At 39.7% G+C, this 12,422-nt stretch overlaps 1 protein-coding gene across 3 annotated transcripts in view; it reads right to left on the bottom strand.

The window, feature by feature from the left end:
- The window catches only part of GLI3 (GLI family zinc finger 3), a 206,183-nt gene that overhangs the window by 144,791 nt on the left and 48,970 nt on the right, over positions 1–12,422 (bottom strand). Inside the window, exon 1 of one of the 3 annotated variants that reach the window (XM_088056135.1) lies at positions 1,916–2,007. The exons of the other annotated variants lie outside the window; for them this stretch is intronic. Within the exon in view, the coding sequence (XP_087912261.1) occupies positions 1,916–1,931 (16 nt within the window). The 5' untranslated portion in view covers positions 1,932–2,007. Of the gene's footprint in view, positions 1–1,915; positions 2,008–12,422 lie in introns of those variants that run through there. 3 annotated transcript variants of the gene reach the window in all.

The raw sequence follows: 12,422 nt of genomic DNA on the forward strand, positions 1-12,422 counted from the left end.
AATCCCTTAACCGTCCTGCACTCTGCAATTGCTCATTAAATGAACAATTGCTGGTATAAAATGCCTTTTATGTTCAAGGTCTGGATATAAGATAAGCATTCTAGTACTCTAAATTTGGTTTACTAAGGAAACTCTCCATCATTAAATTACAAAACTGAAGTCAGAATATCAGTCTTTCCCAGAAAAGTAGCATTTTAGATACTGTGGGCCAGAAGGAAGGGGGAAGGTGGAATGTAAAAAAGATTGACTACTTAGATTCCAAACAGAAAAGATTCCTAAGTAAGAAAGCAATTTCCTTCCCATTTAAGAAAGTCTTAAGTTTTTGTCACCTGATATTTTCTTCCTAGAAATGATGCAATAGAGCAATTGCCAGGCTCATTAGGACACCTGTACCTTCACCTTCTCACAGACACACTTTTCACTACTCTCTGACCACCTTAAGAGCAATGTTGGAGGAAACAGATCTGCAGGATTGTGCCAGCCTTCAAAAACAGCGTATGTTGTAAGCGAGATTTTGTTTTGGGTGAGTACAATAGTTTAAATTGGACACTCTTGGTCCCCAGTTTGTCATTTGCCTGCATTTGGAGCAATAAGCACTCTGGAAACGCTAACACAGATATGAAGGATGATGCCCATTAATTGGTTTTAAAAATAGACTCCAATCACACCAGAGGCTACAAAATCTGCTAAATAACAACAGTGTATGCATTTTATTTGCAATGCTTAAGCATACCTTATACAAGACCTTTGTGCTCATAAATAACATACATAATCTGAGCTTACCACTGAAAAGGTATAGATTTCTATCCCCACTTGCAATGAATTTTTAGCTTAGTTATTTTTTTCCTTATCCTATGTAGAGTATTTTACAATAATTGATTTATAATCTTTGGAATATGAATACACAGCTCTTTTGTGGTTTTGTTTGTTTTAAAAAACACGTTGTACTCTTTTGCTGTCAACTTTAGCTTTCACTGGAAGAAAAAGGATTTATCAATGAAGGAGAGAGGGGACCCAAGCCCTATAATACCTACCTAATACTCCACGCACACTCCATTATTTTCCTCCAGTGACGCATACATTCATTTTTGCTGCATCTGCTGCACAGCTCAGTTCATCTCCTTTTTTGACAGTACAGAGCAGGACAGAACACAGTGCATCAATACAGGGCCTATGACTTTGGAAACAGAGCCTGATCATGCCTTCCTTTGGGTCAGTGGCAGAGTTCCCACTGACCTGGACAAGACAAAACTGGGCCTGTAGAGAGTTCACACCACTCCAACACTAAACCAGCAAAGCACTGTTATCAGGAGGACATTACTCACAGCCTTTTCCAAATGTGTGAGTAACTCTTCCTCAAGATGAATGGGGAGCCCCAGAATGGCACAAAGCAGCTTAAAAAAGGTAAACTTTTTCAGACCCCTAAATCAGAGAGAGCCTTGTTGGTAGCAATGTCTTTATCTCAATTTATCTCAGTCCAGATGACTTTACAGTGCTTGTTACCTCTCCAGCCACTCCCAACTAAAACCAACTGGCAGTAGCTGAACAGACATACAGGAAATTATATAAAGTAACACCTTTAAAATTTCATACAAGCAAACACCTACGATATTTAACTGAGAGTCTGCATCTACAAATCCCTGCATCAGACCTATAGGAAAATGCTAAAAATCTCATATAAGCTGAAAAAATCCTACTTAGGAAACACAAGAGATAGCTGCAGATACAGCTACCTACACACCAAGAGTGCTGTGGAAACCTCCTTGTCAGTCCCAGGACTCAGCCTCAGATGGTGGACAAAGAGGGCAGGAGGCAGGGCTGGGCTGCCTTACACATGATCCTGCATCTCACTGATCATGCAGGACATGTGGAAGAAAAAGGAGTAACATTTGGGCATATGCCTGAAGTTACTGACCTGACACTTGAGCCATCCCGCTCTCTTCAATAACTTCAGAACAAGCTGCCGAAGTTGCTTGCTGTGAACCAGATTTCCGCAGTATCCTGTTGGCCAAGCTTGCCTCGAGCTGCCCAGCTGAACCACCACCTAGCCAAGATGTAGAGCTTGTACCCGTGCAATGCCCAGCCACAGCCCCAGCCTGCAGGGCTGAGACTCTCTGGGAACCTAATGGAGGGAGAAATTCTCAGCAACTTGCAGGGTCAGCCTCCGAAGAAGCGGGAGCCTAACTTCTCAACAAGCCCTCTCGCAGCCCGCTTCCACACGAGCTTTAAAATAACAAAAACAAACAATTTAAATCAAAACAGCTGAAAGCCATTTTCTCCCTTCCCAAGTTCAGGGCTACATGTTTCTCCTATGGCAGACAGTGGATTACTGCGGTGATACTTAACACCGCTGGCGAGTGCAGCCCCCAGCACTCTGGTTTAGGTGTTAGTGACGACATTGACTGCAGCAGGAGAAACACTAAACCCTGCGCCTAGGTACTAAGCAGGTGGCAAAATTTTAAATTTACCTTTGTGACGCCTACAAGGCCCAAATTTTGCTTGCTTTACTCATACTGAAATTCTGGGGATTCAGTGAATCCACTTGTACAAGTAGAGCAAGATGGATTCATGCCCAGCATCAGAAATGCTCCAACCATTAGGCACAAATAGTCTGTCTGGAAAATGCACTGAAGATGTTGGTTAGCACATGGAATTTTCTATCATTAGCCTGATGAGAAAGGGGCTCTGGGTAGTACCAGTGCTTTGCAGTTCCAGTGGACAAGAAAAAAAAGAAAGCCATAATGCAGAAGCAGAAGACATTTGGAGGTAGAATTGATAGGCAAAATTAACATGTAGCCTGCCATTTCTCCTTTTAAATTTGCAGAACTAGAAGGAAGTCAAAAGCATTTCCTTTTCTTGGCATAATAAATTTTATGTTTTGATTTTGCTACTTGAGGACTGGGAAACTCAAATGAGAAAAAAAATTTCTTTCAAGAACAAACTTACTTTTTCATTTCCCCTTTCAAAAAACTGTTCTACCTTTCAAAATTCAGCAAAGACTGCAAATTACTGTGCAACAACCTCAGCAAACTAGAACATTTGCTCAAGGACTGCTGATCAGGGCTAAAACTCAAGCTTTGCACGTTCAGAATATCTTCAGGATCACTGCCCTTCTCCAACATCTAGACTGTTCAAAGAGCCGAGAGAGTCAAATATAACTAAAAGACAACAACAGATATTGGGATCTGACCTTTGGCAACTATTTCTCAGAAGGAAAAAGCTCCTCAGCCTATTGTAAAACTCTCAATAGGATCCTGATTTAAAAACATTATGAAGTTCCTTCCATTAGCCAGTTATTAGACTGTTAGTCATTGCTTACTTTGAGCAGGCTAATTAGTTACATCAAAGGCGCTACAATGAATTCCCAGGAGGGTTTTGGGGGGCATATACTTCTCAACCATCTAATAGCACGTTTATGCCCATCTGTGGGTAACTGCCTTATTTCACTCAGACACTGGGGGACATATTCTGTGCTGTCACTTTCTACCAAGCCAGAAGCAAGACCAGGCCTTAAAGCCATTCGAAGCCTGATATAAATTTGATTAGCCATCCTTAAAAGCCACAAAAGAGTGAAAGAGGAGTTATAAACCCTTTGGTGCAACATCTCCTTTTGCAGCATCTACAGCACATTAACCTCGAAAGAATAAAAAAACCAGTTATTTATAGTGTTTCATATGAACAGAATTATATTTCTTCCTTTTTTCCTTGGGTTGGTTCAAACTGCTAAATGGAATCATTAGCAAATCACTAAGCGGTTTGCAACAACCCAGGCAACCCTTCAGTTCAGATGGCAGATATCACCTATTTAGTTGCAAAATTTACTTATTGCTGCATCCTTTTGCACAGTTGCAGTAAGACTTTTGTTTCCATTACATCCCTGTACTTCTGGTCTCTGATAAATACCAGTTGTTTAAAAATATGTTATGGGTTACTCTGCCCTCATTTACAGTGGCTGCAATCTCCCGACAATGACTTCACCGAAGTTTTCTAAGGGCAAAATCAGGATGCCACCTACATTTCTCTGTGCAGATGTGTATGTACTTCTGCACACAAAAGTGTGGTCACAGGCACCCACAAATTCAACTCCACCTGACATTCCATAAAATCCAACCAACTGCGGATGCGTGATACATGATGTCCGCAAATAAGTGTCCACACAGGCAGGCTGGACATGTGAATGTAGAAATGAGCCTTTTCACAGTCCTCACAAGTAGTCTAAATAATTCAAAAGAGTGCTGCAAAACAGTCATAAGATTTACAGCAAAAGATGTTTTCAAACAAAGTAAAACTCTCAAGCCCTATACCCTAAATGATTTGATGCTCTGAATGATCTTCTGGACATCAGTGCACTAGTTTAGAGCAGCAGAGATACTAATCCACAGAAATATTGCAAAATATTCCTTTTATCAACACTGCTTCTCTAACAGGAATATATTCTGAAGGCACCATCTGTTTACCTCTAAAGTTAAAGCTCAGGAGCTTTCTCCAATGCCTGGAGACACTGCTTACAACAGAAAAAACTCTCCTTAAGCCTTAGTAAGATCTTGACCTTCCCAAAGACAAACCTGTTTTTTCTCCACTCTGCTCATTTTCTCCTCAGTTTTCTCCCCTAAAGAGGATGTACAAGCTGTGGCAGAGGTGCATGCTGCCATACTCTCATAGTTCCTGCCTTCACATTCTAGTCATCAAAAATATTGCTACAACAGCCACAGCAAGCAGCCTGGTTCCCAGGATGGATGCATGTGAGTGGGCAAGGAGGGATGGAGATTGGAGAGCCTGGAAGGAAAGGACAAAGCAAATTCTTCATACCATGACTTCCCCTCCTGTCACCTAAGGGACAGAATCTTCTCAAAAGCTTTGGATCTTTGGACGAATGGAGCTGAAGAATTAAGACAACTGACTACTACCCACTAGCTTCCTTGTCAGTGCCTCTTTCCTCCCTTCATCACTTCTACTGCACAGTTCTTGCCAGGCTTTCCAGCCTCTAGTAGGGCCTGCCAGCCCTGCCTGCTACATTCAAGAAGAGACAAGAAAGCCTGAGACACACCAGCTTTTTCCAGCTTCTCAACACAACCCCACAGGAAGTGGAACTGAATGCCAACAAGACCACTTCATGGATGAAAACAAGTTGATGTTTAATGTTTTCTGTTGAGCTTCAGGGATGAGCAAAACTGGTTTTGAGACTTTGCTTTTCTGATTACTTATGCATTTGTCTTTTAATGATGGATAACAGGTTCTAAAAGACAAGTGGAATATTGGCATCAAGCTTTTACTGTGAAACTGCATACATGTACTTAGGTGCTTAAAACTGCCTTAAGCAATATTTTGTATTTCCATTTATCCAAATGCAATGAGCACCTGAGATCATAAAGACAGCCAGCTTAGAAAAACACTCCGATGTTCACAAAGAACATGGCAGAACAATTTAAAACAGCACTCTCCCCCTACTACAGTAGCCATGTGAGCTCAAAAAGGGCATTTTTAAATTGCTAATCAGGTTCTGCTGGCTTCATCTGTGCACAATCTGGCAAAAGGAGATTTCAATGTTTCCTTATTATTTTTTTCATTTGTATTCTTGGCTACCTACATTCTCGGGCAACATCCATTTCAAAGAAAAATAAACTAAGTTTCATCCCTCAAAAGCATAAAAGAAGCATGATTTGTATGGAAGGAAGGCTGGGGAAGGGAAAGGGAATCATCTGCGAAGTTCATTTGGCTATATACAAAGAAAAATAGAAAAAAAAACAATCAGCAAGCAATACCCAGCAGTATAATCAGCTCTGTTACTCCTGTGTGCTGCAGAGGAAAACTGTAACCAGCACAACGTTGTCTTCTTCACTCATCAAATGCATAAAATACTGGTAACTGATTTCATAAGAGAAAAAATATTTTTATACAGCAAATAAGCACAATGTGATTGAAGGATTCAAGGTCCACTTGATTCATATACAGAAACATCCACTTAGATTTGAAGGCAAAATGTGTTGAAGAGTTAACCCAAAGCTGCCCTACGAATCACCATGCATATTAAATGTTCCAGTTCCAGAAAAAAAGTGTGCCTCCCATTTCTATGACGTCAAATGCTTGTCCACAACTTGCACAACTTGTCCACAAATACAAAACTGTTGACTAATAACTATTAACCATGTCCCTCAGAAGGAAAAAGAAAAAAAGAAAAAAAGAAAATACATAAAAACACACAAAACCAGAAACCAGAAGAAAACTAATAAATCAACATTCAAGGTGTCATTGCTGTGAATTCAGTAGGCCTACCCCATCCAGACCCCTTGTTATTTTTCCAGCAGCAGAGAAATCTCAATCAAAATGCTCTGCTTCCCCATCTCATACCAACTACCTTAAGTGCTGAATCATGGCTTTTAATAAACCTCCTGAATTATTGAATAAATGTACCAGTATCTCACCAGGTTGCTGAACAGTCAAAGAATTTTTTTATCCAAATAGCAGCTATGTTCATTCTTCCCCAGTACAGGACAGAAGTTCCATCTTGCTGGCACGAACAACAATTCATTTTTTCCTTTATAAACCATAGTCTTTTGGCTATGGTTTCTAAAGGAAATACAGACACCTCCCACATCATACTGTCAAATTAATCAAATTAAGAATAATACTTTTATGCTAATCTCATTGTTCTTACCAGTTTTACCACAAGTCTTCTAAACATGAAAACTTGAAGACAGCTTGTAGTCTAGATACCTCCATGTACTTCTACAGTTATTCATGACTGTTGTGAACTGTGCCACAATCATTTGTTGTACTAACACATCCTCCTTGCAGAGGGTATGAGACTTAACACATTTGTCCTATAAAATTCAATTAGCCATTTCACATGCACCAGAGTTGTAACATCAAAACCAGCTAGCTTTAAAGAGGAAATTCCCATTAGAAATCGTAGTTTTTTCATGGCAAAAAGACTGACAGTCCACAGCCTTCTCACGGCAGAATGCATATTGGACTTGCTTGTTGCAACTCCTTTCTAAAGACTAGAAAAAAAAATCTTTTCCAGAGCAGTAAGGTTACCACTGTCAGCTACACTGAACGACATACTTCCCTCTCTTTCAGGTCTTATCTTCAAAAATCATGGAAACAAAGATGTAAACTTGGACATTAAAGAGTGTTAACATCAAAGTATATACACTACTTTTGATATTAACCAAAGCCTTGAACCAGCAATCTAACTGGCACAAATCAGGGGTGTCTACATAATTTCAGAAACAGCTGAACTGAGCTCTGTGCCGTGGCCTGCATTTGCTCACTGACTTTTCAAAGCACAGTATCCCTGTATGTTTTTGGCAACTACCTGCCAATCAAGAAAGCAGCAGGAATCCAAATTCACTTCTTGGCATTTTCACCATTTATCTGTCCACATTTCTTAACACATGAAGTTTTCTCTTTCTTTCTTTTCCTTCAATACATTTAAAAAATTTTGACATCTCCATCCAGAGATTGAATTTCTGTGCATTGGATAAAGTCATGGCCCGTATAAGATCCCTGCCCTTTGGTTTACATAAAAATTACAATTTTTATCACAATTCCGCTGGAAAAAAAGAATATACAACTGCATAAAGATTTATGTAAATAGATGTCAATAATAGATTAACATTTGTGTAGTATCTCACCTGTATTCCCCCATCCTCCCACCCATTCCATCTATTATCATATATATCACTCTTATGAGTCTGCGTATCCCAACAGAACTTCAAATTGTCTCATCAAAGAAGTTAAGTAAAAAAAGATGTTTATGATCTCCTAACCTTCACTATTTCCCACAAAAATCTGGGTTTCCATCAGCAGTCACACACACACTCCCCCTTGTTGAAGACCATTCCAACGCCATCTTCATAACTTGCATTCAAATGAGTCTGTGCCAGAACTCACACACAGGACCTTACAAAAGACCAGTGAACACACTCAACTAAGCAGGTGTCCTACAGAAAAGGCAGCACAAAAAATGCAGGTAGATAGCTGGACAACACTTTGAATTTTAACTTTCCCTTGTGCTTTAACTCACCAGTTTAGTTCATACCTAAGTCTACACAAGATGCTCAGAACATGTTAACTCAAAACATGCCATAAAACTTTACCCGGGGCAAAACATCATGGCTTAAACTATAGCATATGCATCTCCAGTTACAAATATAAACTTCAGGATAAATGAAAAGAAGACAGAAAAAAAAAAAGTTTGGATTTTTAGCATTTTTGGTACCCTATTAACATTTTATGTTGACAGGACAAAACTCAGGATGCCAGGATGCGTGCTGTGATGCAACTCTCTGTGATGGCTCTCCTCCCATAATACAACATTCTTTTCCTCATTTCTGAGGGAAACCAGACTGAATAGTATCGATGGAAGGCAGAAAGGAGTTTGGTAGCTATACTACATATATTTGAAACTTATTGATTGGTTTAAGCCATTTTCATCTGAGGCAAGAGTTTCTATACTAGATTTCTACCAAGAAAAAGGCAGCAGCTAGGTGGAAGAGATGCTGTATTACCAACCCTCTAGCATTGATGTTGTGGAGTAATGTCTCTATAACATACAGAAAGTATTAAGGAGCAAGGTGCAATAAACATCTCACCAGAAAAAAAAAAAACAACTTTGATCAGAGCCAGCATCTTACCAGACACCAGAGAATTAAGACAGAAAGCCGCGCCCTGGAGGCATATCCCAGGAAGGTCCATTTTTACTCCAAGCAGCTTTGCATTTTGAGCAGAGCTGCTGATTAGTGATGTGATCTGGAGCAAGTTTCCAGGACAAATCTTACAAAAAATCAGCACCAGAGTGCCACAGAATTACATGAGGTTCTGTGGGCTTCAGCAGTATAGGATGATTCAAACAACCACAGTGCTTTCAAGTTATTGAGCAGTCTCTTGAGGACTAAGAGAATACTCAATAGACAGTTGTCTTCCACAATCCCCCTCAACCACTGAGGAACAGAATGCACAGGAATACTTCCATATACCCAGCAGGTTTATCAACCACTCATGAACTATATGCCAGCGTGAAGATGGAGACTGACTATAAAGTCTGCTATATAAGTCAGCATGGCTGCAGAAATACCAGACTTTTGTATCAGAAGCTGGGTTCACTGTCATAAGGGCCTTCCTCTCAGCTTCTCACCAAGACCTCTCTTCACTTCAGCAGAAGCAGGAAAAAAAGGAGGAGTGGGCCCAAAGGAAGACGGGAACAAATTGCACCTTAAACCAATAAAATACCCATGGTCCATCAAGTTATCTTGTTACTGAGAAGTCAGTAATTAAAATTTTAATGGCATGCAAGCAGGTTTCTAAATCATTAGGCAACAGAACACAGTGTCAACAATATCACTGAACAGAGGGATAGAGAAAAATCAACCACCACTGCTTAATCACTTAGGACTCTGTCCTGCAGCTATTCATCTGTGGAGCACAGAAGTCCCTTATACCACTGTAACTATCTGCTCTGTAGTCGTAGGTAATTAATTTATCCTCCCTCATCTCAAATTGTAATGTTTTACCTGTAAGAACTTGAGAGTGGGTATGCATTTTTACCACAAGTGTAAAACAAAATTATTATGCACTGTTTATGGAGCATTATGCATCTATGCATACACAGAACTGTTGGAACATGAATAACACAACAAGGAAAAGGATAGTTTGAAAACAGCATCAAGCCCACAAGAGAAAGGCATGACAAAGTTATGGTTGCCTGTGCAGCATCACATGTCTACCACCTGCTTTAAGACTCCGACAAAGTAACATGCCATTTTTTTCTGCAAGATTGCAGCTTTATCCAGCACCACCTATGGCATGGACACTGTATGTTTCATGAACAGTTTATCACTACCCGGTTCCCATCTTGGAGTTCAACATATGCCCCTCTGCTCCATATACAGGCTTCACTGAAGCCCAGCCCTACACATCTATTAGTAATTTCCTCCTGGACTTTCTCTGACACTCCTTACAATATCCAAGTGCTGCATTAGTAGTATGAAAATGTTTATCACAACAGTTTTCGCAAGGTGAAGAGATGGTCTTGTCCACTACCAAGAGAGGCTACACACTTAGTGTCCCCAGCTGTACATGAATAATCTAGAGAGCCTGAGAACACACTTTCAGAGAACACATTTTCAGAGTATTTAGCATCAAATCTGCTTTACACAGGTGTTCTCAAGAAATACCTGTAACTGTATTTGTTAGCATGCACACATGCTTGCCTTTCTGAAAACCAGATGCAAGTCACATACCAAGAAACAAAAACAAAAACCTTCTACGTTGGTGATGTTGAGTTGCTCCAAGTAGTAAGAGCTCTAGATTCAATGTAATAATTGATACTGCAAAAATTCCAACATATTTTCTGTAGTTCTTCTGTAGTTAAATAAAAAGGTGGGAATTGTGACTGAAGAATTCGTCACTTCTGGGGCCATTTATAAAAAATGTCGCTGTCCTAGCAGGGATTTTATTATCTAAATATGAGTTCAGTATGTAAAATCTCCTTCTATGGTAGCTAAGAGATATTTTGCCTCCTTCATTATGTATTTTAATGAAATTCAGAAATTTTTATCACCAAGACCTCCACCTCACTGTCAATGAAGCAAAACTTGGCCAAGAGGGTGACAGACTATTATAAAAGGAAAAAATGGGAGGGAGATTGAGAGAAAATATAGCTGCATGTCTGTTTCTTCAGGTCATCACACAAGGAAGGGATGAATGCATGTGATCATATCATTAAAGACTGCACTATAAGGGACAGGCACAAAGAATTCTATGTTGGCATTCCTGATTTTGTGATATAAATAATATTCCTTTATTTAATTTCATGCATGTAGCCACACAGTACAAAACAAAAGAAAAAAAACAAAGGAGAAAGCAAAATGGGAAGACACATATGGCAGCTATAAGAAATGGGCAATTTAATTCAACCCATTGAGTCTCTGAAAGCAAACAGAACACCTTGTAAACTCAGTAAATTATCATTTCCCAAGACATTCAGGGCAGAAGATGACAGACAGCATATCAAGGGTTCACAGACAATTGCTGATAAGAGGAAATTTTGCATGTTGAATCCCACCCCAAGCTTTAAAGAGGAAATTTGCTTTAGTGAGAACAAACTCGCTGCTTCTTCCACTAAAATGTATGTTTTCTGTTCCATCTTTCCCTTCGTAATTTTGAAAATGCTTCATCTTCCCCACTACTATCTCCTCCTCCCAGACCTATTTGCTATTTCAACACTGAAGTCCACAAACCTCTCATCTCAGACCCATTTTCTTTAACCAGTATCTGTTAGCCATGAAGTCTAAGCTCTCTGTCCTATTCCTTGTGGGAAAAACCTCCTTGCTCAGTCATTCCCATCTTCTCTCTCAGTATGTCTTTTTCTTAATCTTCAGTCATGCATGCCACTCACTGTGCCCCATTCCTGATAACTCCTTGTCTCTCCCTCTAGGTTCTCTGTCCAGTCTCAGCACACTCAGCTTGGGCTCCTTTCTTCTGAGCTTCTTTTTATGGGATCTTTTCTCTCTTACCCCTTTTCTCCCTTCTGACAAGGCTCCCACTGTCCAAACCACACTAAACTAAACAGAAACCTTCTCCCATTGTTCTCAGCAACAAACCCTGGACTAGAACAGGAAAACTGGTGGTGGTGTCCTTCACATGATACTCAGAACAGCAGATGCTGTAAGATCTTCAGTTTCCTCTTGCTGTTCCCTTTACGTTGTTTGCATTGCCTTTTCTTTCATGCAGCTGGCTCATTATAATGATAGAAGAAAAATACAGTCCTAAGGTCCACTTGCATGCTTTTCAGGAAGAAGAAAGACAATACCTGAAGAACAATTATCTCTCCAACTCTCACAGCTGCAGTTAAATGTATGGAAGATGAGAAATGCCATTTCACAGCATAAGAGTCATAAACTAGGATCCATCTCACCTAACTCTAATGTACTCTTGTTGTCTAGGCTCCTTCTACTGTTGCCTGAGAAAATGATGACTCCAGAGTGTGATTCAGGCTATCTCAAAATGAAGGACTCATTCGTTGAATGTACATCACCGACTACAGATCAGCCAGTTAGACATTTACCTTTCAGAAAGCTAAGGGTAGATAAGATGGATCTACTGTCCAACTTTCAGAAATATGGGGAATGCAAACTGTTCTTTCATGGTTTTCTATAGAAGGTACTATTTTTAATAATAATAATATCTGCATTCAATCTTCAATTTACTTCTGCAACTGTTTGGTCTGATTTAATCTTTAAATAACATAAGTAGTCAAACTGAAGCTAACAAATTTCATTCTCTGTTTCATTACAACAACCAAATACTGCAGAGGAACTTGAAGAGCAGTGAATAATTCTCACTTTCAGATGACACATCTAATCTTTATTGGAAAACCTTAAGTCCCAGTGATACATGCAGTTTCTTAGGATAGACCT

This window comes from Pseudopodoces humilis, chromosome 1 (assembly GCF_049639895.1).
Source record: "Pseudopodoces humilis isolate 2021_Gansu_Grassland_sample_001 chromosome 1, ASM4963989v1, whole genome shotgun sequence".
NCBI lineage: Eukaryota > Metazoa > Chordata > Aves > Passeriformes > Paridae > Pseudopodoces > Pseudopodoces humilis.